Consider the following 22,505-nt stretch of genomic DNA (forward strand, 5'->3'; position numbering starts at 1 on the left):
AGCAAAATCGTAGGGTATAAAATCAATGTACAGAAGTTGGTTACATTTGTATACACCAATAATGAAGCAGCAGAAAGAGAAATCAAGGAATCGGTCCCATTTACAATTGCACCAAAAACCATAAAATACCTAGGAATAAACCTAACCAAAGAGGTGAAAAATCTATACACTGAAAAATATAGAAAACTTATGAAATAAATTGAATAAGGCACACACAAAAAATGGAAAAACATTCCATGCTCATGGATTGGAAGAACAAATATTGTTAAAATGTCATTACTACCCAAAGCAATCTACATATTCAGTGCAATCCCTATCAAAAAAACACCAGCATTCTTCACAGAGCTAGAACAAACTAAATTGATTGCTTCAATCCCAAAGCAATTCTGAAAAAGGAAACCAAGCACAGAGAACTCCCATTAGATTCAACAAAAACTGACTGTCAACATAAATTCACAAAATATTCAGGCAAGGAGAGAATCATGAAATAGAAAGGGAAAATAAGTCCTTAGTCTACAAGGAAAGACAGATCAGGTTTGCAGCAGACCTTTCCACAGGAACTTGGCAGGCCAGAAAGGAGTGGCAGGATATATTCAATGTGCTGAATCAGAAAAATATGCAGCCAAGAATTCTTTATCCAGCAAGGTCGTCATTCAAAATAGAAGGAGAGATAAAAATTTTCCAGACAAACAAAAATTAAAGGAGTTTGTGACCACTAAACCAGCCCTGCAAGAAATTTTAAGGGGGACTCTCTGAAGGGAGAGAAGATGAAAAAACAAAACAAAACAAAACAAAACAAGTAAATAAAGACCAAAAGCAACAAAGACTGAAAAAGAAAACCAAAGCTGGAGGCATCACAATCCCGCACTTCAAGCTGTATTACAAAGCTGTACTCATCAAGACAGTATGGTACTGGCACAAAAACAGACACTCAGATCAATGGAACAGAATAGAGAATCTGGAAATGGACCCACAAACGTATGGCCAACTAATCTCTGACAAAGCAGGAAAGAACATTCAATGGAATAAAGACAGTCTCTTCAGCAAATGGTGTTGGGAAAACCGGACAGCAACATGCGGAAGAATGAACCTGGACCCCTTTCTTACACCATACACAAAATAAACTCAACATGGATGAAAGACCTAAACGTAAGACAGGAAGCCATCAAAATTCTCCAGAAGAAAGCAGACAAAAACCTCTTTGGCCTCGACTGCAGCAACTTCTTACTCAACAACATCTCAGGAGGCAAGGGAAACAAAAGCAAAAGTGAACTATTGGGACATCATCAAGATGAAAAGCTGCACAGCAAAGGATACAGTCAGCAAAACTAAAAAGCAACCTACGGAATGGGAGAAGTTATTTGCAAATGACATATCAGATAAAGGGTTAGTATCCAAAATCTATAAAGAACTTATCAAACTCAACACCCAAAAAACAAATAATCCAGTGAAGAAATGGGCAAAAGACATGAACAGACACTTCTCCAGAGAAGACATTTAGATGGCCAACTGATGCATGAAAAAATGCTCAACATCACTCATGATCAGGGAAGTACAAATCAAAACCACAATGAGATACTACCTCACACCAGTCAGAATGGTTAAAATTAACAACTCAGGCAGTGAGAGATGTTGGCGAGAATGCAGAGAAAGAGGAACTCTTTTGCACTGCTGGTGGGAATGCAAACTGGTGCAGCCACTCTGGAAAATAGTATGTAGGTTCCTCAAAAAATTAAAAATGGAACTACCCTACAACCCAGCAATTGCACTACTAGCTATTTATTTAAAGGATACAGGAGTGCTGTTTTGAAGGGACAGGTGCACCCCAATGTTTATAGCAGAGCTATAAACAAAGTATGGAAAGAGCCCAAATGTCCGTCGATGGATGAATGGCTGAAGAAGATGTGGTGTGTGTATATATATATATATATATATATATATACACACACACACACACACACACACACACACACTGGAGTATTACTCGGCAATCGAAAAGAATGAAATCTTGCCACTTGCCACAACGTGAATGAAACTAGTGTGTATTATGCTAAGTGAAATAAGTCCGTCAGAGAAAGACAGATATCATATAACTTCACTCATATATGGAATTTAAGATACAAAACAGATGAACATAAAGGAAGGGAAGCAAAAATAATATAAAAACAGGGAGGGAGACGAAACATAAGAGACTCTCAAATATAGAGAAAAACAGTGTGCTGGAGGGGTTGTGGGAGGGGGATGGGCTAAATGGGTGATGGGCATTAAGGAGGACACTTGTTGGGATGAGCGCTGGGTGTTATATGTAGGTGATGAATCACTAAATTCTATTCCTGAAATCATTATTACACTATATGTTAACTAACTTCGATGTAAATTTTAAAAAATATTTAAAAGATAAAAATAATAAAATCATGACTTTGTACCGATGCTTCCAGTTACCGTCTAATTCCACATTGCCTCTTCCCATTCTGTGCTTATGGCTCCCTTCCCCCACAGTCATCTGATGAATCTTGGAATCAAATTCTACTCTTGGAAGCCTCTGCATCTAGTGGCTTTTTAGCGAGGCTCAGGGTCAAGTCTCCACAGTAAGTGGATGTCTGTACAGTTGCAGGATTCTAAGCATTTACACAGGGGAAGGCATATATCTCAGATGTATTATGTTCTGGAGCTTAAGAATAAAAGTGGTTCAGGGTACTTGATAGAAAAAAAAAGTACTTGAAATGGTCCTTTCTGGCACGGTTTTACGGGCAACTTTCATTTTATCTTAATATATTCAGTATTCCAGTTAGTATAACCATGTAACAAATCGCCCCAAGACTTAGTGGTGTAAACAGACATTTGCTTGCCTATCAGATAGGATATCGTAAGGACAGTTTATTTCTACTGTGATGTCTGGAGTCCTAACCAGAAGACTGGAGGCTAGAAGTTTCTGAAGGGCCGTTCACCCACGTGTCTGCTGGTTGATGCTGGCCTTCAGCTTAGATCTCACTTCCTCCCCTTGTGGCTTCTCCACATCAGCTAGTTCCTTCCATCTCCTCCCCTCCCCTTTCCTCCTAGCACAGTGGCTGGTTTCCCCAGAGCAAGCCTCCCCAAAAGAGAAATACGGTTTGCCACAGTCTGTTACATAAATTGAATTATATCTAGTGATATCTCTTAGACCTTTCAAGTTTTATTTATTTATATTGAGAGATAGCAAGAGTGGGGGAGGGGCAGAGAGAGCGGGAAAGAGAAAGAATCCCAAGCAGGGTCTGCACTGCCAGGATATAACCCAGAGGGGGGCTCGAACTCACGAACCGTGAGATCATGTCCTGAGCCGAAATCAGGAGTCAGACGCTTAACCAGCTGAGCCACCACCCGGGGACCAGAGTGATATCTCTCAGAAATGCGCCTTGCATTTGTTAGGTATATGACTATGTCCATATGTCCTTTGCCCAACTAAACCACGAAGTTTACAGATAAAAACATTTTCAAAATTGTAAAGTTTTTTTTTTACAAGTGTATGTTCCACGCACCCTTCGTGAGGAAACCGTTAGGGAGCATGCTGTCCTACCAGGGAGTAAACCAAGGAAGAGGAGGGCTGGTGTGTGAAAAACAAAAGATCCAGTGGAGGAGAGAGGGGAGGGAAATCCCCGGATTCCTAATGGTTAGGTGATTTTCCAGTTGCTGTTGCTGCAAAGCAGATTTCCCCAAAGCTTGGCAACGTAAAACAACCGTTTTATCATGCTCACGGATTCTTTGGATCAGAAATTTAGATAAGGCACCGTGGGGATGACTTGTTCCACAGTGTTTGAGGCCTCAGCTATAAAGAGGGCCTAGGGGTGACCTGGAAGCCGGAAGCTGGAATTGTCTGAGCCATTTTTACTTGCACAGCAAGTGGTTGGTTGTCGGTAGGCAGCTGAGGGGGTCTACCAGAGTACCGGCACGTGGGTTCTCCCCACGGCCTGGGTTTCCTCACCGAGTGGCCACCTCAGTGTAATCAGACCGCACATTGCAACTCAGAGTGAGTATCCGAGCTTCTAAGTGATTGTCACAGCCAGCAAGGTGGAGGTTGTGTGACCTAACCTTGGAGGTTACCTTAGACAAGTAGAGAAAGTCCCTATTTCCTCTGCATGCTGTAGGTTACAAGTGACTCACTAAGGTTAGTGCAGATTCCAGGGGAAGCTGCATAGACCTCACCTCTCAATGGGAGGAGTGTCAAAGAACTTGTGGATGTATCTTAAATCTGCCAACCCAGGGGTTGTCCTGGGTGATAGTTAACAGTAGGTATAGCAGGCGAGCAGCCCAGACTGGAAGAGGCCAGAAGGCTCTAGCATAGATTGACTTATGGGGGTGACTTATGGGGGGATCATTAAGGGTCCCTGATATATCTGGACATCTTAGAAAGAGATTTTTAGAGTAGTGCAGAGAGAATTATTAACAAGTACCTATTAAAATAATCAGTTGATTATTAACTCTGGAAAGACAATAATTATATAAGGGACAATTTCATGCTCAGTTGTGAATATCATTTACACAGTGACAATAAGGTAAACATCAATGACTGTTCTAACCGAGTAATATTATATAACTTACATTGGAAAGATGGGGGAGGGGAAGGGCGTATCGTATGGTGAGTTGGATATGGGAGAGGAGAGAGAGACTATCCATATCCTCGATCCGTAATACGTGCATACAAATGAGGAAAAAGTGGCACGCCCTTTGGAGACATATTCTGAAATGATCATCCAAAGGAGGAAAAAGTATTGCAGAAAATGGCTGGAGAGGGATTCAGGGGAAGAAGGCAGGATTTCTGTTTCCAAAACCTCTGACTCTTTACCTATGTGACCGTCCAACTTGTATGAAAATAACTAAAACAAAACAAAACCATTTTCTAGCAAAAGTAACGCTAGGCCCAGATCACTTGACAGGTGTCCATCACCAGCTATTGAAACTAACCCCTATTATGTATAAACTGTTTCAGAGACCAGAACAAGAATACCCTCATTATTGGGTGATGAGCCTGCTATGATCTGAATGTTCATGTGCTCCTAGAATTTATATGTTGAAACCCTAGCCCTCAAAGAGGATGGTATTAGAAGGTAGGACCTTTGGGAGGTGCTTAGGTCATGAGGGTGGGGCCTCATTAGGGCTTTTTTTTTTCCTTAAGTTTATTTTATGTTGAGAGAGAGCGTGCGCTGGACCCTAAGTGTGCGTGGGTGCAAGTGGGGGAGGGGCGAAGAGCAAGGGAGACAGAGAATCCCAAGCAGGCTCTGCACTGTCAGCTCAGCGCCTGATGTGGGGTTCCATCTCACAACCCATGAGATCATGACCTGAGGCGAAATCAAGAGTCGGACCTCAACCACTGACTGAGCCACCCAGGTGCCCCGGGGGTTAATGCTTCTGTAAAAAAGGTTCTAGAGATCCCTTGCCCCTTCCACTACTTTGAGGACCCAGTGAGAAAGCACCAGCTATGAATCGGGAAGAGGGCCGTCACCAAAACGTGACCATGCTGGCACTTTGATCTTGGACTTGTCAGCCTCCAGAACTGTGAGAAATAAATTTCTGTTGTTTGTAAGCCAACCGGTTTACAGCATTTTGTAGACGAGCCTGAACAGATTAAGCCTAATGTTACACTGACCCCAAAGCCAGATGAGGACCTATGACAATGAAAATCATGGGCCAGATTTGCTTTGGAATATAGGTACACTCCCAGTCCCCAGCCCCCGGAAGGTTCGAGAGAGCTTCTCCGTCCTGACGTGAGGGCACAGGGGACCCAGGCTGTGAGCGGAAGGCTGAAGGGTTGTGGTGGGAATAGAGGCCGTAGCTTGTAAGCCAGGGGGTTATAGCTTTCATATACTTGTTCTTTTGTTTCCATTCAGTATTTTGCTAACTTAAAAAAGGCGTCTGAAAGAAAAAAAAAAAAAAAGAACATAGGTGCAGAAATACCAGGTGAAAAATGGCAAACCAAATCAAGCAAGGGGTGCGCGCGTGCACACCCACACAGACACGGGAGCAAATTGTGTGTAACCAGGAATGCGAGGAATGTCCTCACGGTGGGCCTTGAGTTGGCAGTTCGCTGCTCTGAGCCTGTCATCTTTTCCTCTGGGCCTTCCAGTGCCATCAAGGAAAGCCAGCCCACTCTGCAGCCCTTATAATTATCGCGGCCCCAGACCTTGCGGGCACCGTAGCTACCCCATGTTTCAGCGCCTGACCTCCACCTGCACCTCATTTCAGCTGGCCGTGGGTGACAACCGTGCCAATTGTGGTGCACTGCGTACCGGGGCTCACCACACACTCCTGCCCGGCAGCTAGAGTCCTAGATTGCCACCTGACTGCTGGGAGAGCCAACTCTCGACTTGCATCCTAAGGGTCTGCTGCTTTAGGCCTCCTCGGATGCCAACTGTCACAGCCGGGGCACCCCACAAAGCAGAGCCTGCAGTGGGGAGAGTAGGTGCTGTCATTTGCATCTCTAGAGAGGAGTGAGGAAAGGGAGTGCGGGGAAGGAGGAAGAGCCAATCTGAGAATGTGTCATTGAGCTGACTGCCATTAAATGCAGTTGACGCTCTCATTGTGCTTGTCGCACATCCATCCCCTCAGAAGCCATCCCCTCAGAAGCCTTGTAAACCGCTGGCCCCTGCCTTTCACTGGCCAGGGGATTGCCTTGTGTGGCTGGAGCAAAGCTGTCGTAAAGTTGTTGTTGTTGTTTTTTTTTTAACGTTTGTTTATTTTTTTTTTTAATTTTTTTTTCAACGTTTTTTATTTATTTTGGGACAGAGAGAGACAGAGCATGAACGGGGAGGGGCAGAGAAGGGGAGACACAGAATCGGAAACAGGCCCCAGGCTCCGAGCCATCAGCCCAGAGCCTGACGCGGGGCTCGAACTCACGGACCGCGAGATCGCGACCTGGCTGAAGTTGGACGCTCAACCAACTGCGCCACCCAGGCGCCCCAACGTTTGTTTATTTTTGAGAGAGACAGAGTGCGGGTGGGGGAGGGGCAGAGAGAGAGAGGGGGACACAGAATCCGAAGCAGGCTCCAGGCTCCCAGCTGTCAGCGCAGAGCCCGAGGCGGGGCTCGAACCCATGAACCGTGAGATCGTGACCTGAGCTGAAGGCAGATGCTTAACCGACTGAGCCACCCCGGGCGCCCCTGGAGCAAGGCTGTCTTAATGCCTCAGTGGATGCGAGGACCGGCTGCTGCCATGGACACCTTGACTGGTAATCTCAGCAGGGGGTGCAGCTGGCTCCATGTTTCTGAGGGAACAGCAGCCTGATGGGGGGACCTGCACATGCTGTTGCTCAGGCTGTTCCGTGCACGTGCGCACCCCTGCAGAGACAAGACTGAGATAGCATCCATGCTGCATGGAAGATAATATAATCCCTACCTCACTCCATACCCTAAGCGAAGTACTTTCCAGCAAAGATCTCAAATAAATTTTTTTTTTTTTTAATTTTTTTTTTCAACGTTTTTTTATTTATTTTTGGGACAGAGAGAGACAGAGCATGAACGGGGGAGGGGCAGAGAGAGAGGGAGACACAGAATCGGAAACAGGCTCCAGGCTCCGAGCCATCAGCCCAGAGCCTGACGCGGGGCTCGAACTCACGGACCGTGAGATCGTGACCTGGCTGAAGTCGGACGCTTAACCGACTGCGCCACCCAGGCGCCCCTCAAATAAATTTTAAAGAAGAAAATATAGGAGATATAGAAAGATTTCATGAAACAGAAGCACAAACCACAAAAGGCTGATAAATTTTACATTAACAGTTTGGAGACTGTACCTCAAAAAATATGAGTTATGAACTTAGAGGTTGTTTATAACGTGTACCTTAAAAAGAATGAGTACCCAGAATATATCAAGAACTCCTACAAATCAATAAGAAAAAGACTGGGTGGCTCAGCCTGTAAAGCGTCTGACTCTTGATTTTGGCTCAGGTCATGATCTCACAGTTCGTGGGATTGAGCCCTGTGTTGGGCTCTGTGCTGACAGCGCAGAGCCCGCTTGGGATTCTCTGTCTCTCAAAAATAAAGATATAAACATTTTTTAAAAATAAGAAAAAGACAAAGTACACAATGGCAAAATCGTAAAGGGATATGGATAGATAACTCACACAAGAGGAACCCCAAATAGCAGATAAACATATGAAACAGTGCTCATTATCATTAATAACAGAAAAACGAAAATTAAAACCATAATATGGTTCTCTGCACACTTGGGTGTGGTTCACAGATAGACTGGTGCAAATGTATTGGCCAACAATGGATAAGTGTTGATTTAGGAACACATACCTATGAATAAAAGTATGAAGACCCATACTTCAAATTTACGTAGGTGTTATCTGGTGGAGGGAAAAGGGGCTAGGGTAGGTTTCCTCTGTACTTTGTAATGCTTATTCATTTTTGAGAGAGAGAGTGAGTGGGGGAGGGACAGAGAGAAAGGGAGATACAGAATCTGAAGCAGGCTCTAGGCTCTGAGCAGTCAGCACAGAGCCCATCGCGGGGCTCGAACCCATGAACTGTGAGATCATGACCCGAGCCAAAGTCGGATGCTTCACTGACTGAGCCACCCAGGCGCCCCATGTGTTTTTATGATTTGTTATTAAACTGGGTGATGGAAACTTGGCTTTTGTCATGTTATACTTTATCCATTTTTCCCCGGTGTAATATTTCAAAAAATCGAAGCAAAAGGTGTGTTTGCGTACGAGCTCCTCTTCTGGTGGGGGTTAGCAGTGCGTGAATCCTAGGCCTTGCCCCCGGGGGTCTCCTAGTCTGAGAGAGGAAGAAGAGAAGGCAGGATTTGATAGGGTTGGATGGGTTGAGTGCTGGAGGGAGGCCCGATTACAACCTTATCATACAGGTGCCTATAGCCCTCTTCGCTGTGCCCATGGGAAGAAGTGGCCCAGAGGGATACACGTAGGGGAAAAGTCGGCAAGTAAGAGGCCAGGGGGGCAGGACGTTGGAGCCCGATATCTTGGGCTCACATCTCAAAACTCTACGGGTTAAGGAACGTCTGGGAACTTCAGCTTCTGTGGTGTGAGAGAGCGAGAACTCCCGCCTTTTCCTGGTTATTGTGAGGTTCATAGGGCACGTGGCGGATACTCAGCACACAGCAGCTGTTGTTTTAAAGCGGGCAACGCCGAGGTCAGATCTATTCCCGTCTTCCGGTTCACCTCGTATTGTATTTTTTCCAGATGCAATCAAAGGTAGATCGATGGGCAAAAGGAATCCCCATGTGCCCATTGGCCAGCCTAGACTCATTTCATCTCTACCTCTGCCCGCTTTCCGCGCTAGGTAGTCCGTCCGGGCCTCGGGGTGCTCGTCCGTGTGTGTTGCTGTCTAAAAGAGCTCCCCTTTACCTTTGGGCAGATGGCGATCTCGCTACAGAACACCACCGCGGCCAGCCGCTGCCTAAGAGTCATCCCGCCGTCGACGCCGTACTTCGCGCTGGGATTGGGTGAGTCAGCCCAGCCGTGGTCTGGACCGCCTCGGAATTGTGTGTTGGGCTCGCTCCTGGCACCGGCCCGCGTGGCCCTCTGATGGGCCTGGGCCCGCGTTTCCCTGAGTCCCTGGGGCTCTCGTGCTCTGCCAGTAGCCTGCCCACCCGCCAGCCCATCCTCCTGACCGTGTGTCTCTGAGACCTGCCAGGCCCTTTCTCCAGTCACCCCTCCAGGCCCGGGCCTGCCCTCTCTCTGCTCGCCCTCCGTTCTGCCGCTGCGTCCGGTCAGGCCGTCCTCATTCGTCACTTAAACACTGCGGTGGCTTCCCAGCTGGCCTTCCAGCTTCCGTGAACACGGTGTTGTAAACCCCAAGAACGGCCTGATCGAGTCATTCCCCTCCCCCCACTATGCTCAGAAGCTCGAATGGCTCTCTGCTGTCGCATCAGGCCAGGCGTGGCCTCACCTAACTATTCCAGGTGGACCATGTCCCCCACGCCCCCAACCCCCACCCGCCTGCTCCCTGCCCCGAGCCCTGGCGTCTTCACCTGGATTCCCTGCCCTCACAGCCTGTTCCCCTCGCGTGCCCTCGTTCTGCCGTCGCCGTGGCCTTGGCCCAGACAGCATCTACTCGTGGAGCAGCCCCAGCTGTGGTGGGGACCCGCTGTACCCTCTGGCTGCCGTCTGTAGCCCTTGAGTCAAAGCCCTGGTGGCCGGCTGGTCCCCAGGTCCTCATCGGTTGCTTTTCTCACGCACAGGGATGTTCCCAGGAAAAGGCGGAATGGTGGCCCCTGGGATGACCTGCCAGTATATCGTCCAGTTTTCTCCCGACTGCCTCGGGGATTTTGATGATTTCATTTTAGTTGAGACCCAGTCAGCCCACACGCTCGTGATCCCCCTGCAAGCCCGGAGGCCACCCCCAGTGCTGACATGTGAGTGTGCGCGCCGCCCTCCCCGGGATTCAGTCAGGCTGCGTGCTCTCAGGGCCCCTTTGTGGCAGCGCACGACTTGGTCCTCTTGGGGAGGGGCTTCTGGGTCCTAAGGAGGGACACCATGCGGACTTCCACGGTGTCAGACCCCAACTGTCCTACTTCCCAGTGGAGGCTGACTCCGAATCGCACGCATGAGGAGAGGAGTGTAGCAGCCCGGCTAGCTCCAGCATGGGCTCCTCTGACTCGTGGACACCCCCGAGGGCCTGCGCCACACGGAGGCAAGGAAGAGGTGCCCAGGGCCCTCGGCAGATGTCGCCTCTGTGGCTCTGGCGGTGGGGGGGGGGGGGGGAGCTTCCTTGGAAGGCCGGCTTTGGCTGGGCCCCCTCATTTACAAGCCTGGGCACAGACTAGAAGCTAGGACTCTCACCACAACCCCCAGGCCCATGCTGGGTGGTCCTGGCCGAGGCCTGAGTCCATAGTGGGCACAGACTCCTGTCCTAGCCCTCAGTGCGTGGAGGCTGCCACGTGGGAGTGGGGGTCAGGGAGTGTCCCCGTTCATCCCCTGCTCTGGGTGCCGGGCCACGGCTGCTCTGAGCTCTGGCTGGGCCTCAGGAGAACAAGGGCAGCGGGGCCTCTCCGGAGGACGGGTTATTTCTCATGTGCGTCTTTTCCTATGGCTGCAGTGTCACCGGTATTGGACTGTGGCTACTGCCTCATCGGGGGAATGAAGATAACCAGGTTCCTGTGCAAAAACGTGGGCTTCAGCGTCGGCAAGTTCTGCATCATGCCTAAAAAGAGCTGGCCGCCACTGAGCTTCAGGGTAAGTGACCGCAGACTGCTACCCGGAGCGAGAACGAATCCGGCAAAGGAAACCCCCCACCGCCACCCCGTGGGGACTTGCCGGAGTGTACCTGTGATGGGAAACACACGGGAAAAAGAACGGCGTACCCTCTGTCCCCCGGCTGCCGTGATCCACACGCGGATCCAGACGTACGGAGTCTGGTGCTGACACCCGTGTCACCTGGGCGGGTGGTCTCACCTCCCTCACCCTCCCAGGCCTGGCTCACGTGTCGCTGCATTTATTCCTTCAGGCGGTCACCCCCGTAGCCAATGTTTTTTTTTTTTTTTAATTTTTTTTTTTTTGTTAACATTTATTTATTTTTGAGACAGAGAGAGACAGAGCATGAACGGGGGAGGGGCAGAGAGAGAGGGAGACACAGAATCCGAAGCAGGCTCCAGGCTCCGAGCGGTCAGCACAGAGCCCGACGCGGGGCTCGAACTCACGGACCGCGAGATCATGACCTGAGCCGAAGTCGGCCGCTTAACCGACTGAGCCACCCAGGCGCCCCGCCAATGTTTTAAGAGATACAGGGTTACAAGGTGGCAGCTGTTGGACTGAATTCTGTGTGCATATTTATTTGGCACTGTGCTTAAAAACATTTTTTGAGACGACCTTGAGAAGCCGGGAGAGTTCACGTAAAAGTCTGCATTTCCAGTCTCTGAAAAACTGGCAGCCGGGCAGCGCTGGGCCAGGCCTCACCGCGGCCCCACTGGCTGGAGCCCGGCACTGCACCGTCGACCGCATGTGCACACGGTTGTTTTTCTTGTGGGCGGGATATTTCTTGGTAACTGTGTCTCTGGAAAACAAGCGATAGATCCGGAGGACACACGTTTCGCTCACTTCTGCTACCTGCCGGGGTCCCGTAGGTGTGGGATCGTGTCCCCGGCCTGCTGAGACGGCTCCCTTTGTCGGCAATCGAGCTGCAGCCTTGCCAGCGAGGTGGGGGCTCCCCTCGGCTCTGGCTGCAGCTTCGAGCCCCAGGGGCGGATTGGGGATGGAGGTAGACACGCAAGCTGGCGCCAGCCACACCGGGCACTGTGGTGGGGAAGGGACTGTGCTGGGGGAGCCCATCTCCTGGATGAGGCCTTCTCTCACACTGTTGCTGCACGTGTGAAGCACTTGTCAGTGGCGTTCCTTCCTCCTCCTACCAGTGGTCAGCCCTTCACAGGGGTTCTGGGAGCCTTGGGAAGCGCGCCTGGTGCCCAGGGAAGGTGGAGCGAGTGCTTGCTGAATGGACGGGCCTCAGTTTCTTCACTGGCTGTGTACCGGATGGTCCTTAATATCCTTCAGATTGCAAAATGGATGTTTCGAGAAGTGTGTAATCTTAACTGCTGGATTTTACAATCTCTTCCGCACTCTTGTGTAATTTTCCACTTTTCTTTAAGGCTGTCGCAACCTTGGGCTTCGTTGAGCAACCTCCCTTTGGAATCCTGCCTTCCATGTTTGAGCTGGCTCCGGGGCAGGCCGTGTATGTGGAGGTAGGTAATTGACATGACGTGTATTTTCTCCTTGTTACGATTGGTCGTGACTGTTTCCTCAACTGCTTGCATGATTTCATTTTGCCTCTGTGTTTTCATGACCTGAATATCCACCCCCATTCCAGGGTGGTTTCTGTGTAGGAGCATGGTCTCACATTCTGTGGGGGTGAGGCGATTTGCTTGCCTTATGATCCCTCTGACAAAGCAAGGGCAGACAGCCCCAGCATTTCCATCATGATCCCAGATGCTGCCCGTCCACACCGTTAGCAGGGCGGTCCCTTCCACCTCAGCTGCCTCCAGGATGGTCCTTTGGTTCTTCGATCTCTCTTGGATACCAGCCCCCACCCCTGCCAGGTCTGGTGCCTGGGGACTGACAGTGGCTTTGTCCTCTTTTTTCTTTAATTCTTGGTTATACAGTCTGCAAGGCTTGGCTTCCTTAGGCCTTATTCTGAACGTCCGCTTAAAGCTCCCGGAGTCGGATCTGCGGGCTGTGGGCTTATCCTTTCCCAACCAGCTTCTTTCAGAGGTCCCTTGGGCTCATCACACCTTCTCACTGGTCCCCAGCATGGTCTGTGGGAAACGGTGACGTCTCCCTGCCCCTCTCGTTCCACACCTTCGCCCTCCCTGACTCCCTGGCCCAGGAATCCGACTGTGCCACCAGCGTACGTGGCCTTCCTCGCTAGTCTGCTGGAGGAGGCACCGACACTCAAGAGTGAAGGCTGTCTGGTTTCTGGCGAGGAGGATTTGGACCACGCCATGGCATCAGACAGTGAGAGCCAAGAGCCACGGGGTTTTCAAATGTAGCTGCCTATCGCAGCCTCCTGAGAACCTTGCAGACACATTGCTCTCTTGGCCCCATCCTGAGGTTTCGAGTTAATGGGTCTGGGGTTTGCCTGAGGCATAGGATTTTTTTTTTAAGTTTATTTATTTGAAAGAGAGAAAGAGAGCACACCTGGGAGGAGCAGAGAGAGAGAAGGAGAGAGAGGATCCTAAGCAGGCTCCGTGCTGTCAGCGCAGAGCCCGACGTGGAGCTTGATCCCATGAACTGTGAGAGCGTGACCAGAGCTGAAATCAAGAGTTGGAACCTTAACCACCCGAGCCACCCCGGCACCCCAAGGCATAGGATTTTTAAAGCTCTGCGGTGCGCAGAAAGTCTGAGGACCACTGCTGTAAGTTGCTTTTTCATGGTGAAAAGGAGGGCTTCCCTGTATCAGCTGCTTTCCAGTTTCAAGTGCCTGATGGGATCTTTTGGAGCCCTGGAGTGATGCGGTCATGCTCATGTCTGTGCAGATCTGATCCCCAGTAAGAACCTGGCTCTTGGGGCTGGGATGAGGCCAATTCAGGGCATCATAGGCCTTTATCAGTCCTCGCCTGATGCTGGGGGATGGCTTGGGTCCTCTTGCCTGGTCCAGACCGTGTCAGTACCTTGCGGTGTGGCTTTAAGAAATTGGGGTCAGTCACCCCTGGCCGAGGCCAGGACACCTCCCTCACGCCACCGTCCTCTGATCCCCAGGGAAAGGCAGAGGGGAGCAGCAGAACCCTGTGGGGAGCAGTGAGGAGTCAAGAGGGGGTTTCTCCCGTTGGCGTTCCTTGTGTATTTTCTTTTTTGATTGTTTGGGGTTTTGTTTTAAAACGTACTCATGTTTCCAAGTGAGAAACAAATTCACATGACTAAAATCCAGAGATGGGAATAAACGGTCAAATGTCCTTTTCCACTGCAGCTTTTCGGCCACCCGGATATCCACAACCTCACCGGGTCCTCTGAACGCCCTTTCAGAGATAACCCACGTGTGTTTTCTTTGTTTCCACTTTTCCTTCCCACACATCGCTGCCCACTCACCGTTCTGCTCTACCTTTGTTTTCTAAATGTGTATTTATTTTGAGAGAGAGAACGTGCACACAAGGAGGGGAGGGGCAGAGAGAGAAGGAGAGAGAGAATCCCAAGCAGGCTCCGTGCCATCAGCACAGAGCTTGAGATGGGGCTCGAGCTCACGAACCATGAGATCGCAAGCTGAGCCAAAACCAAGAATCAGATGCTTAACCCACTGAGCCACCCAGGTGTCCCAGTTCTGCTAGATCTTTTTTTTTTTTTAATATTTTTTTAACATTTATTTATTTTTGAGAGACAGAGACAGAGCACAAGTGGGGGAGGGGCAGAGATAGAAGGAGACACAGAATCGGAAGCAGGCTCCAGGCTCCAAGCTGTCAGCACAGAGCCCGATGCGGGCTCAAACTCATGAACCGTGAGATCGTGACCTGAGCTCAGTACCCAACGTCAACGTTTATCAACTCTTGGCCAACCATATGGCATCTACACCCTTCCATCTCTTCCAGCCAACCCCCCCTTTCCCTCCAGATGATTTTGGAGAAAATGAAGATATCTTCTTGTTGCATTTACGATTCCTAACTTTCTGCTCTTTACCAGTATGAAGGGTGAAAATGTTTTCTGCGTGGTTTTCCTTTCCATCTCTTTTATCATGAATGAGGTTAAACGTGTTGTCATTTGTTTAAGAGCCGTTTGCATCTCAGTCTCTGTGAACCTTTTCTTCATGCCTTTCAACTTGCTTCCTGCCTTAGTCTGGGGTGGAGCCTTGCAGAACGCCCCTGGCTTTCGGGGGAAGGGGGAGCAGCAGAGAGGGAAACGAGGGGTGGAGAATAAGGGGAGGGGTGCGTGTCTGAGAGGGGGAAGCTCCTGAACGACAGCCCTTCTCTCCCCAGGTCTCGTTCCTCCCGACAAGCCTGGAAAAGGCAGAGCAGACCTTCGTCATTGTGTGCGACAACTGCCAGATAAAGGAGCTGGTGACCGTAGGTGGGCTTGTGAGTGCGCCCAGGCCACCTCAGGTTCTGGGGCATCCTGCTGAAATTTCCCCAAGATGCCCACCCGCCTACCTACCTACCTACCTACCTACCTACTTATCTTCCTTCCTCCCTTCCTCCTTCCCTCCCTCCCTCCCTCCCTCCCTTCCAGTTTGACCCAGCAAGCATTTAACTGAGTACCCGCTATGTACCAGGTTATCAAAATCACCTCCTTTTGGTCTGGGAAGATGTGGGGACAGGATCTACGTGCTGAAGGCCCCTGTTGCCCTCTTGTGTCCACCTCCTGGGGTCACGATCAAGGCCGGTTGCATGTGGATGGTAGCGTAGATCCCGTGACAGCCTTTGGCCACAGAGTCCTGATTTCAGCCCTTTTTATCCCCTGTGTCAGGAATTGGGCAGCTGGTTGCTTTGGATCTGATCTATATTTCTGGTGAAGAAAGTCAGCCGGAGCCTGGAGAGCTCACAGACCTAACAGCCCAGCACTTCGTACGCTTTGAGCCGGAGAACGTTCAGTCCACAGCTAGAAAACAGCTCATTATTAGAAACGCGACGTGAGTGACCGCCGGGCAGTACCCTTCAACACGCACCCTTTCTGCTTCCCTGCCTGGCCCGGAGCTCCCAGTGGGCCAGGAGGGTCCAGATTTTCCCTGTCCACCATGGTAGCCACAGGTGACCATTTAAGTTGAAATCAACTAAAATTAAACTAAAACTCACTTTTTCGGTGGCCCCAGTCACATGTTGAGTACTAGCCACGTGTCTCTAGCCACATTGGACAGAGCAGATATGTATGTTTTTCCCTCACTGCAGGAAGTTATAGTGGGCAGTGTTCTAGATTATCCTGGACTACCCTTAGCCCCAGAACGGTTTTACAGAGAGGTCTTGCCATGCCCATGAGGGGAAGCCATCCACGTCCCAGGATCAGATTGTGGCCAGTGGGTTCAGTTCTCACTGCCAGCCAGGCTTCCCGGGTGACCCCGGGCCTTACCATCTACTGTCCCTCCCCATCAGCAGTGTGCCAGAGTCCCGCCTCCCCACCCCCATGCAGTTGTCCCTGCTCTCTTGGCAGCCAGTGCCGGACAGAGCCGCCCTGGGAGGCCACAGCTGGAGAGGTGGAGGGCAGTGGAGGGGGGAGTTCATGGGGCAAACCTTTGGAACTCTCACATGGTAGGAGACACTGCAGAAAAATGTCCTAGGGTCCGTAGCCTGATAGTTAGAGCCTGGTTCCCTGTGTTCACCATTTTCCTGAGTCACCGTGGCTCTAACCCCCAACTGCTATGGTGGGGAGGGGGCAGCTCTCTTAGGAGGTCTCTGGCAGATTCTCTGACCCACGCGCTCCCCGGGCTCCTCCACGGGAAGAGCCTCAGGGCTGACCTGGCCACTTCCTGCTCCTAGAGCAGGGCCGGGCCAGGCAGGGGGTGGGAAGACCGGTCCGGCAGAGGTGGGATGCGGCCTTGGATCCCCTGCCCCCACAGGCGCGTGGAGCTGGCCTTCCACTGGCAGATGGTGAAGCCGAACCTGCAGCCCCTAATGCCTGGAGAGACCTACAGCATGGGCAGCCTCAAGTACCACCCTGACAGGGAGACGGCCTTCTCCGTCCTGCCCGAGAGAGGGGCTCTCAGCCCCCACGCGGACCACGAGTTCATCCTGAGCTTCTCTCCTCGTGAGGTTAAAACGATGCCATCGTGGCAGTCACGCATGCCTGGGTCAGGGTACTGCCACCACCCCCTGCCCATGTTCTTTAGTGACACTGAGGCCACAGCCGAGCCTGACGAGATCCCGGCACCCTCTGAGGCCGGCCCGTAGCTAAGAGTGGGGCTGGAGGACGAAGCAGCCTCTCTGGCCGGGTCCTGACGGTGCACACGCCCGGTCTGCCGCGAGGCCCTGGGCTCATTTCCTCAGCTCTGGTGTCTTCCGTGTTTCCGCTAAGTCGACAACAGTGCCACCCCTGGGCAGCCCCCAGCACCCCCCGGCGTGTGAGGTGCAGGTGCAGAGCACAAGGTTCACACGGGGGGCTCCAGTGCGAGGCCCTGTGTGTGACTCGAGAGGGGAGTGAGAGCTGGGTGTGAAGGGGGTGCCCTGGGACCCTCTGCCTCTCAGCTCCACACCCCGGCCTCACTGTTCTGGGAGGGTGTTTCTGGGAGGGTGCCGCCCACGGTTGAGGGCTCTGCCGGTGGGCAACGTCAGGGTCTGGAGGGCCTTTCCTTCCTGTCCGCTCGGGCGCAGCTGAGGGAGGAGCACCAGTCTGGAGTCTGCGGTGGCCCCCCTGAGTCCTGGCTCCCGTCCTGGCAGGCCCACACCTCTTCCCCTAGGGTAGGGGGGAGGTAGCAGGGAAGCAGCACTGTGTTTTCCAGAAGGCCTTTGTGGCAGCGAGGCCAGGGGGAGAAGGAATTCCTGCCATGGCTCCCGGCTTCTCCGGGGCCACCTGAAAGGAGGGCAGTTTGTTTTCAGGGTGCTGTGTTTGTCTTGCAGCTGAGGGATTTCCACAGTGTGCTCCAGATGGTGCTAGAAGAAGTCCCAGAGCCCACGAGGTGAGCGGGGGCTGGGCCCTGCGCGAGGGCTGGGCAGCGGGGCCTGCCTTCTCCTTGGGGGTCCTGGGGAAGGCAACGCGAAGGGGTGAAGGAGCCCCCGGCTCCCCGGCAGGCTTTGACGCGGGGGAGCACTTTGCCTTGTCCTGGCACCTAGGCCTGGAGGGGCTCAGCCGCGGGGGACAGCTCGCCGGGCTCCACTCAGTGGGCCCTGGGCGGTGGTGACGAACGAGGCGAGGCTGTGCCCCGTGGGGGCATCTCTACCAGCTCTGCCCCGGGCTGACGGTCAGGGTGGGCCTCCAGTCAGCCTCTGGAGAGACCCCGGGCTGGGTGCCCATGCCGCTGCGGTGTGGTCCCTGGAGGCAGCGGCAAGGGGCCCTGTCCCAGTACTGTGATGGGAGTTCATCACTGGTTGGCTGGGCCTCTGATTTGAGGGCGCTTAGGAGCTGGGGGGGGGGCGGGGGGGGAGTGCTTCCTCTTCACAAGACCCCAGGCAAGGGACAGAGGTGAGGGGCACGGAGGGCCATGCTCCTGGGCTGCGTCGGCTCTTAGCTCCCGGCGGGTTTGTGTTCAGCTTGGAATTGGAAACCCTGAAGGATTGCTCATGCTCTGCGGGTGACGTCATTGTCCTGGAAATCGAGGTGAAAGGCTCGGTAGAACCTTTCCAGGTCCTCTTGGAACCGTATGCCCTCATCATCCCCGGGGAGAACTACATTGGTATAACCGTGAAGAAAGATTTTAAGGTAGGCTGTGGTCTCTCCCGAGCCTGGGCTGAACTTGGCATGACTGGGCGGGGTACGGCTGGAGGGGCAGATGGCAGCTAGCTTACTGGTTGTAACCCGATGCCGGACTGGGCATGTCTGTCATCTTACCAGCTCCCCAGCATCCTCTGAATGATAGGGCTGCGGAAGCCTTCCTGCGCTCCTGGGTCTCTGGCAGGACACGATGCCCACGGACCCTGCCGCGTGGCGTTGATGGCCAAGAATTAGCGGGGAGGGAGGGTGTCAGGAGGACCCGTTGTGAGCCCGGAGCCCCGCAGTCCTTCGGTGGGTACAGATGTGTGCAGGGGCAGTGCCCGGGGAGCCTGGATTGGGGCATGTCTTGCAGATGTGGAACAACAGCAAGTCCCCCATCAGATACCTGTGGGGGAAGGTCAGTGACTGCCACATCATTGAAGTGGAACCCTGCGCAGGGACCATAGGTACCGGGGGCACCTCCTGGGGCTGGCTGGGGAAGGAGACCTGAGAGGAAGAGGGGCCTGTGCAGGCATTCGGGGGGGTCCCGGGATCAGCTCCGGCCGCAGCCTCGTCCACATGGTGGACGAGAAGTCAGCAAAGGCCAGGCATCTGGGCCCAGCCGCAGCCGGAAACTGCCCCGCCCCCTTTCTCCAGCTCACTTTGCCCTCTCTCCCAGAGCCCAGCGAGGTGGAGGATTTTGAGTTGAGCTTTACCGGGGGTGTCCCCGGCCCAACAAGCCAGGACCTGCCGTGTGAAATCCAAAACTCACCCTCACCGGTGGTGTTACACATTGAGGCGGCCTTTAAGGTGCTGTTTGGGGGGCTGGGCAGCTGGGTGGGCCAGAAGGGTGGCAGGGGTAGGGCACAGAGCCCCCACTCCCAGGCGGCCCGGCGACAGGCCCCTCTGGATGTCTCAGGGGCCAGCCCTTGTCATCAAAGCCTCAGCCCTTCAGTTTGGTTTGCTACACCTGGGGCAGAAAGCCACCGACTCCATCCAGATCCACAACGTCAGCCAGCTCCCAGCCACGTGGTGCATGAAGGAGAGCCTGGTGTGCCTCCAAGAAAGGCAGGAGAGTGTAAGTCAGGCACCTGTGGCTAAATGGACCCCCCCCCCAAACACACACACACACACAAGCCTATTGACCCGTGGGGTAGGGACAGTGAAACCTGTCCTGGTGCATTTGGAGCGTTGAGGCCGGAAAGGAAGAGCCTGCCTGGTGACTCCCTCCTGGCAGTGTCCCCAGTTCTCCCCATCTGTGAGGCACTTGGGGTCCCCTCTACAGCAGAACTTAGTCCGGAACTGGATTTTCCTGTTCCTTTCTCTACCATCCGATGTGGAAATAAGACAGGGGTTTTTCCTTCTGTCAAAACAAGCTGGGGGCCTCTGGGTGGCTCAGTCAGTTAAGCATCAGACTCTTGGTTTCAGCTCAGGTCATGATCTAACTGTTCATGGGTTCGAGCCCTGCATCGGGCTGTGCACTGACAGAACGGAGACTGCTTGGGATTCTCTCTCTTCCTCTCTCTCTGCCCCTCCCCTGCTGGCTCGCTCGCTCGCTCTCAAAATAAATAAACGTTTTTAAAAAGCAGCCTGAGTTAGGAAGAAAATGGGCAGCTGAGTTGGGCGGGAAGCTCCCGGGCCTCTAGGAAGGGGCAAGTGGGAGGGGCTCACCTCAAAAGTTCAAAACCCCCCCGGGGACTGTGCTTGCAGTTTGAGTACCGCCACCAGGGGGCACTTGGGCATGGACTTGGGGCCCAAACAAGGGCTCCGAGAAAGAACGCAGGATTCGTTTCCACTCCAAGCCCTTTCCTTTTTCTTACAAAAACGGAAAGTACTAAAAGTTGTTAAGTATTATCATCATCGCCTTTAATTTGAAAGTCCCAAGCAAAGAGCCCCACGTGGGACTCAAACTCACAAACCCTGAGATCACGACCTGAGCCGAAACCAAGAGTCGGATGCTTAACCGGCTGAGCCACCCAGGCGCCCCTACCGTCGGACCTTTAAATCAACGTGAGATCCAGAGCGAGTGGCACAAAACTTCAGTCCCTCCCTAGCTGCCAGGGATTCGCTGTAAATCCCGGCGGGTCGCCCCCACTCTTCACTCAGGTGGCAGCCGTGGCTCCTTAGAAGCCGCCGTGGCTCCTTGTGGTCCGTGTGGGAGGCTCTGACTAGGTCTGTGTGGTGAAAGCACCCTCCCTCTGACCGCTTCCTGCCGAGATCCCCTCTTGCTTGCCCCCTTCCGGGTCGGAACATTGCCCCCCACCCCGTCCTCCGTATTCAGAAGCTGAGGAAAGACGGGTGCGGCCACACATCCATCTTACCTGCCAGCAGGTATTCCCTTTCTCGGGGACTTTTCCTTTCCACTTGACTGGCCTTGTCCTTTGAGGCAACAGCCTCATTTCTCCAGCGGGGCACCGACACTTAGCAGTTAGGAAACTTTGCATCAAATCACCAACACCATTGCCAAGAGCCACTGCATGCAAGCACCTGTTACATAGGCTTGGAGTTTAGCGCTTTCCCTCCAGGCTCACACTCACAAAGGGTAACCGCTCTGGCCACCTTGTTAGGCACCCCCTGCCCCATCCTGCCTCTCCCCACATCCTAGTCCCCTGCCCTAGGCACTCTGGGACTTCCCAGAGCACACTTAGAAACTTACAGACCACAGCCAACCTCCTTACTGGATAGAGACAGAGAGGGACAGCAGCTTCTCCAGGGTCGCACAGCTAGCGGGTGGTGGAATCATCGGATCCCAGTTCTCTAATTCCCAGTCTGGGTTTTTCTCCCACTGTGAAGAATGACAACATTTTGTAATTGAAGTAGCCATCAATTTCGTCATATATCAGGATTTATGTCCCAATGGAGGCTGGCACGAATCCCGTCTCAACGGTTCTCTGTACTCTATTCTTTTGAGCTCCCAAAAATAATGTTGGATTTGGGGTTTGTTGGATGTGCTCAGGTCAGGGGCACAGAAACCCAGTCCTGGCCTACAGCATGCCCCCAGGACTCCCGGGGAGATGCCTGTGAGGAACAAAGACCAAGGAAGGCAAAAGGTCTCTTCTTTACTGGCAGAGCTTGGGCCCCATACTTGAGCACACGAACTACTTTTACTGAGAGTTAGGCCAGCCCTTCCCTCCCACCAGTGCCGGGGAGGTGAGCCGTCAGAAGCTAGAGAGCACAGAGCCCATGGCAAGCGCCCTGGACCCGACCTGGCCAGCATGGCAGCTGGGTGGGAGGTGGGGGTAGGCGAAGGCAGGCCCCCATGGCAGGCCCCCCCGGCCATGGTGGGGGGGGGGGGGAGGCCAGGCCTCAGTCAGACCGGTGCTCCTTATCTCGGTGGGGACAGGAAAGCCACCAGTTCTGCAATTCCAAGTGTCCTCACCCCTCGTCCTTCTCGACTGACCTCCGCATCAGGTGTCTCCCTTCGACATTGAGCCCTCGAGCGGCCAGATCCCTGCTCTGGGGGAGTGCAGGGTGACCATCACCTTGGAGGCCAAGCAGTGCCAGCGCCTGCAGACCGTCCTGGAGCTGGAGGTGGTAAACGGAGCCTGGAGGTAAGAGGGAGTGCGGGGGGGGTGGGGGGTGGGGGGGGGTGGGGTGGGGGGCGCCTGCTACAACACACCCTGCGTCTACTGACAGTACATTTATGTTGCGCGGCACTAAGTATCTACAGCCATTTCCGAATTGAAAGGTATTGAAACGTGTTCTATAAAATTTGGAAATTACAGGAAAGAAAATCCATTGCCCAGAGATAATTCACTGGTGATAT

At 52.7% G+C, this 22,505-nt stretch overlaps 1 protein-coding gene across 1 annotated transcript in view; it reads left to right on the plus strand.

The window, feature by feature from the left end:
- DLEC1 (DLEC1 cilia and flagella associated protein) overlaps positions 1 to 22,505 on the plus strand; it is a 90,600-nt gene that overhangs the window by 43,244 nt on the left and 24,851 nt on the right. The window contains exons 7-19 of the mRNA XM_047098682.1: positions 9,345 to 9,432; positions 10,171 to 10,344; positions 11,028 to 11,164; positions 12,571 to 12,663; positions 15,382 to 15,472; positions 15,869 to 16,031; positions 16,953 to 17,145; positions 17,950 to 18,008; positions 18,580 to 18,748; positions 19,113 to 19,206; positions 19,419 to 19,549; positions 19,659 to 19,817; positions 22,151 to 22,290. Of these exons, the coding sequence (XP_046954638.1) occupies positions 9,345 to 9,432; positions 10,171 to 10,344; positions 11,028 to 11,164; positions 12,571 to 12,663; positions 15,382 to 15,472; positions 15,869 to 16,031; positions 16,953 to 17,145; positions 17,950 to 18,008; positions 18,580 to 18,748; positions 19,113 to 19,206; positions 19,419 to 19,549; positions 19,659 to 19,817; positions 22,151 to 22,290 (1,691 nt within the window). The remainder of the gene's footprint in view (positions 1 to 9,344; positions 9,433 to 10,170; positions 10,345 to 11,027; positions 11,165 to 12,570; positions 12,664 to 15,381; positions 15,473 to 15,868; positions 16,032 to 16,952; positions 17,146 to 17,949; positions 18,009 to 18,579; positions 18,749 to 19,112; positions 19,207 to 19,418; positions 19,550 to 19,658; positions 19,818 to 22,150; positions 22,291 to 22,505) is intronic.

Source organism: Lynx rufus, unplaced genomic scaffold (genome assembly GCF_022079265.1).
Source record: "Lynx rufus isolate CCGP_SWC_20201006 ecotype Redwood Valley unplaced genomic scaffold, mLynRuf1.p SCAF_5, whole genome shotgun sequence".
Classification (NCBI taxonomy): domain Eukaryota; kingdom Metazoa; phylum Chordata; class Mammalia; order Carnivora; family Felidae; genus Lynx; species Lynx rufus.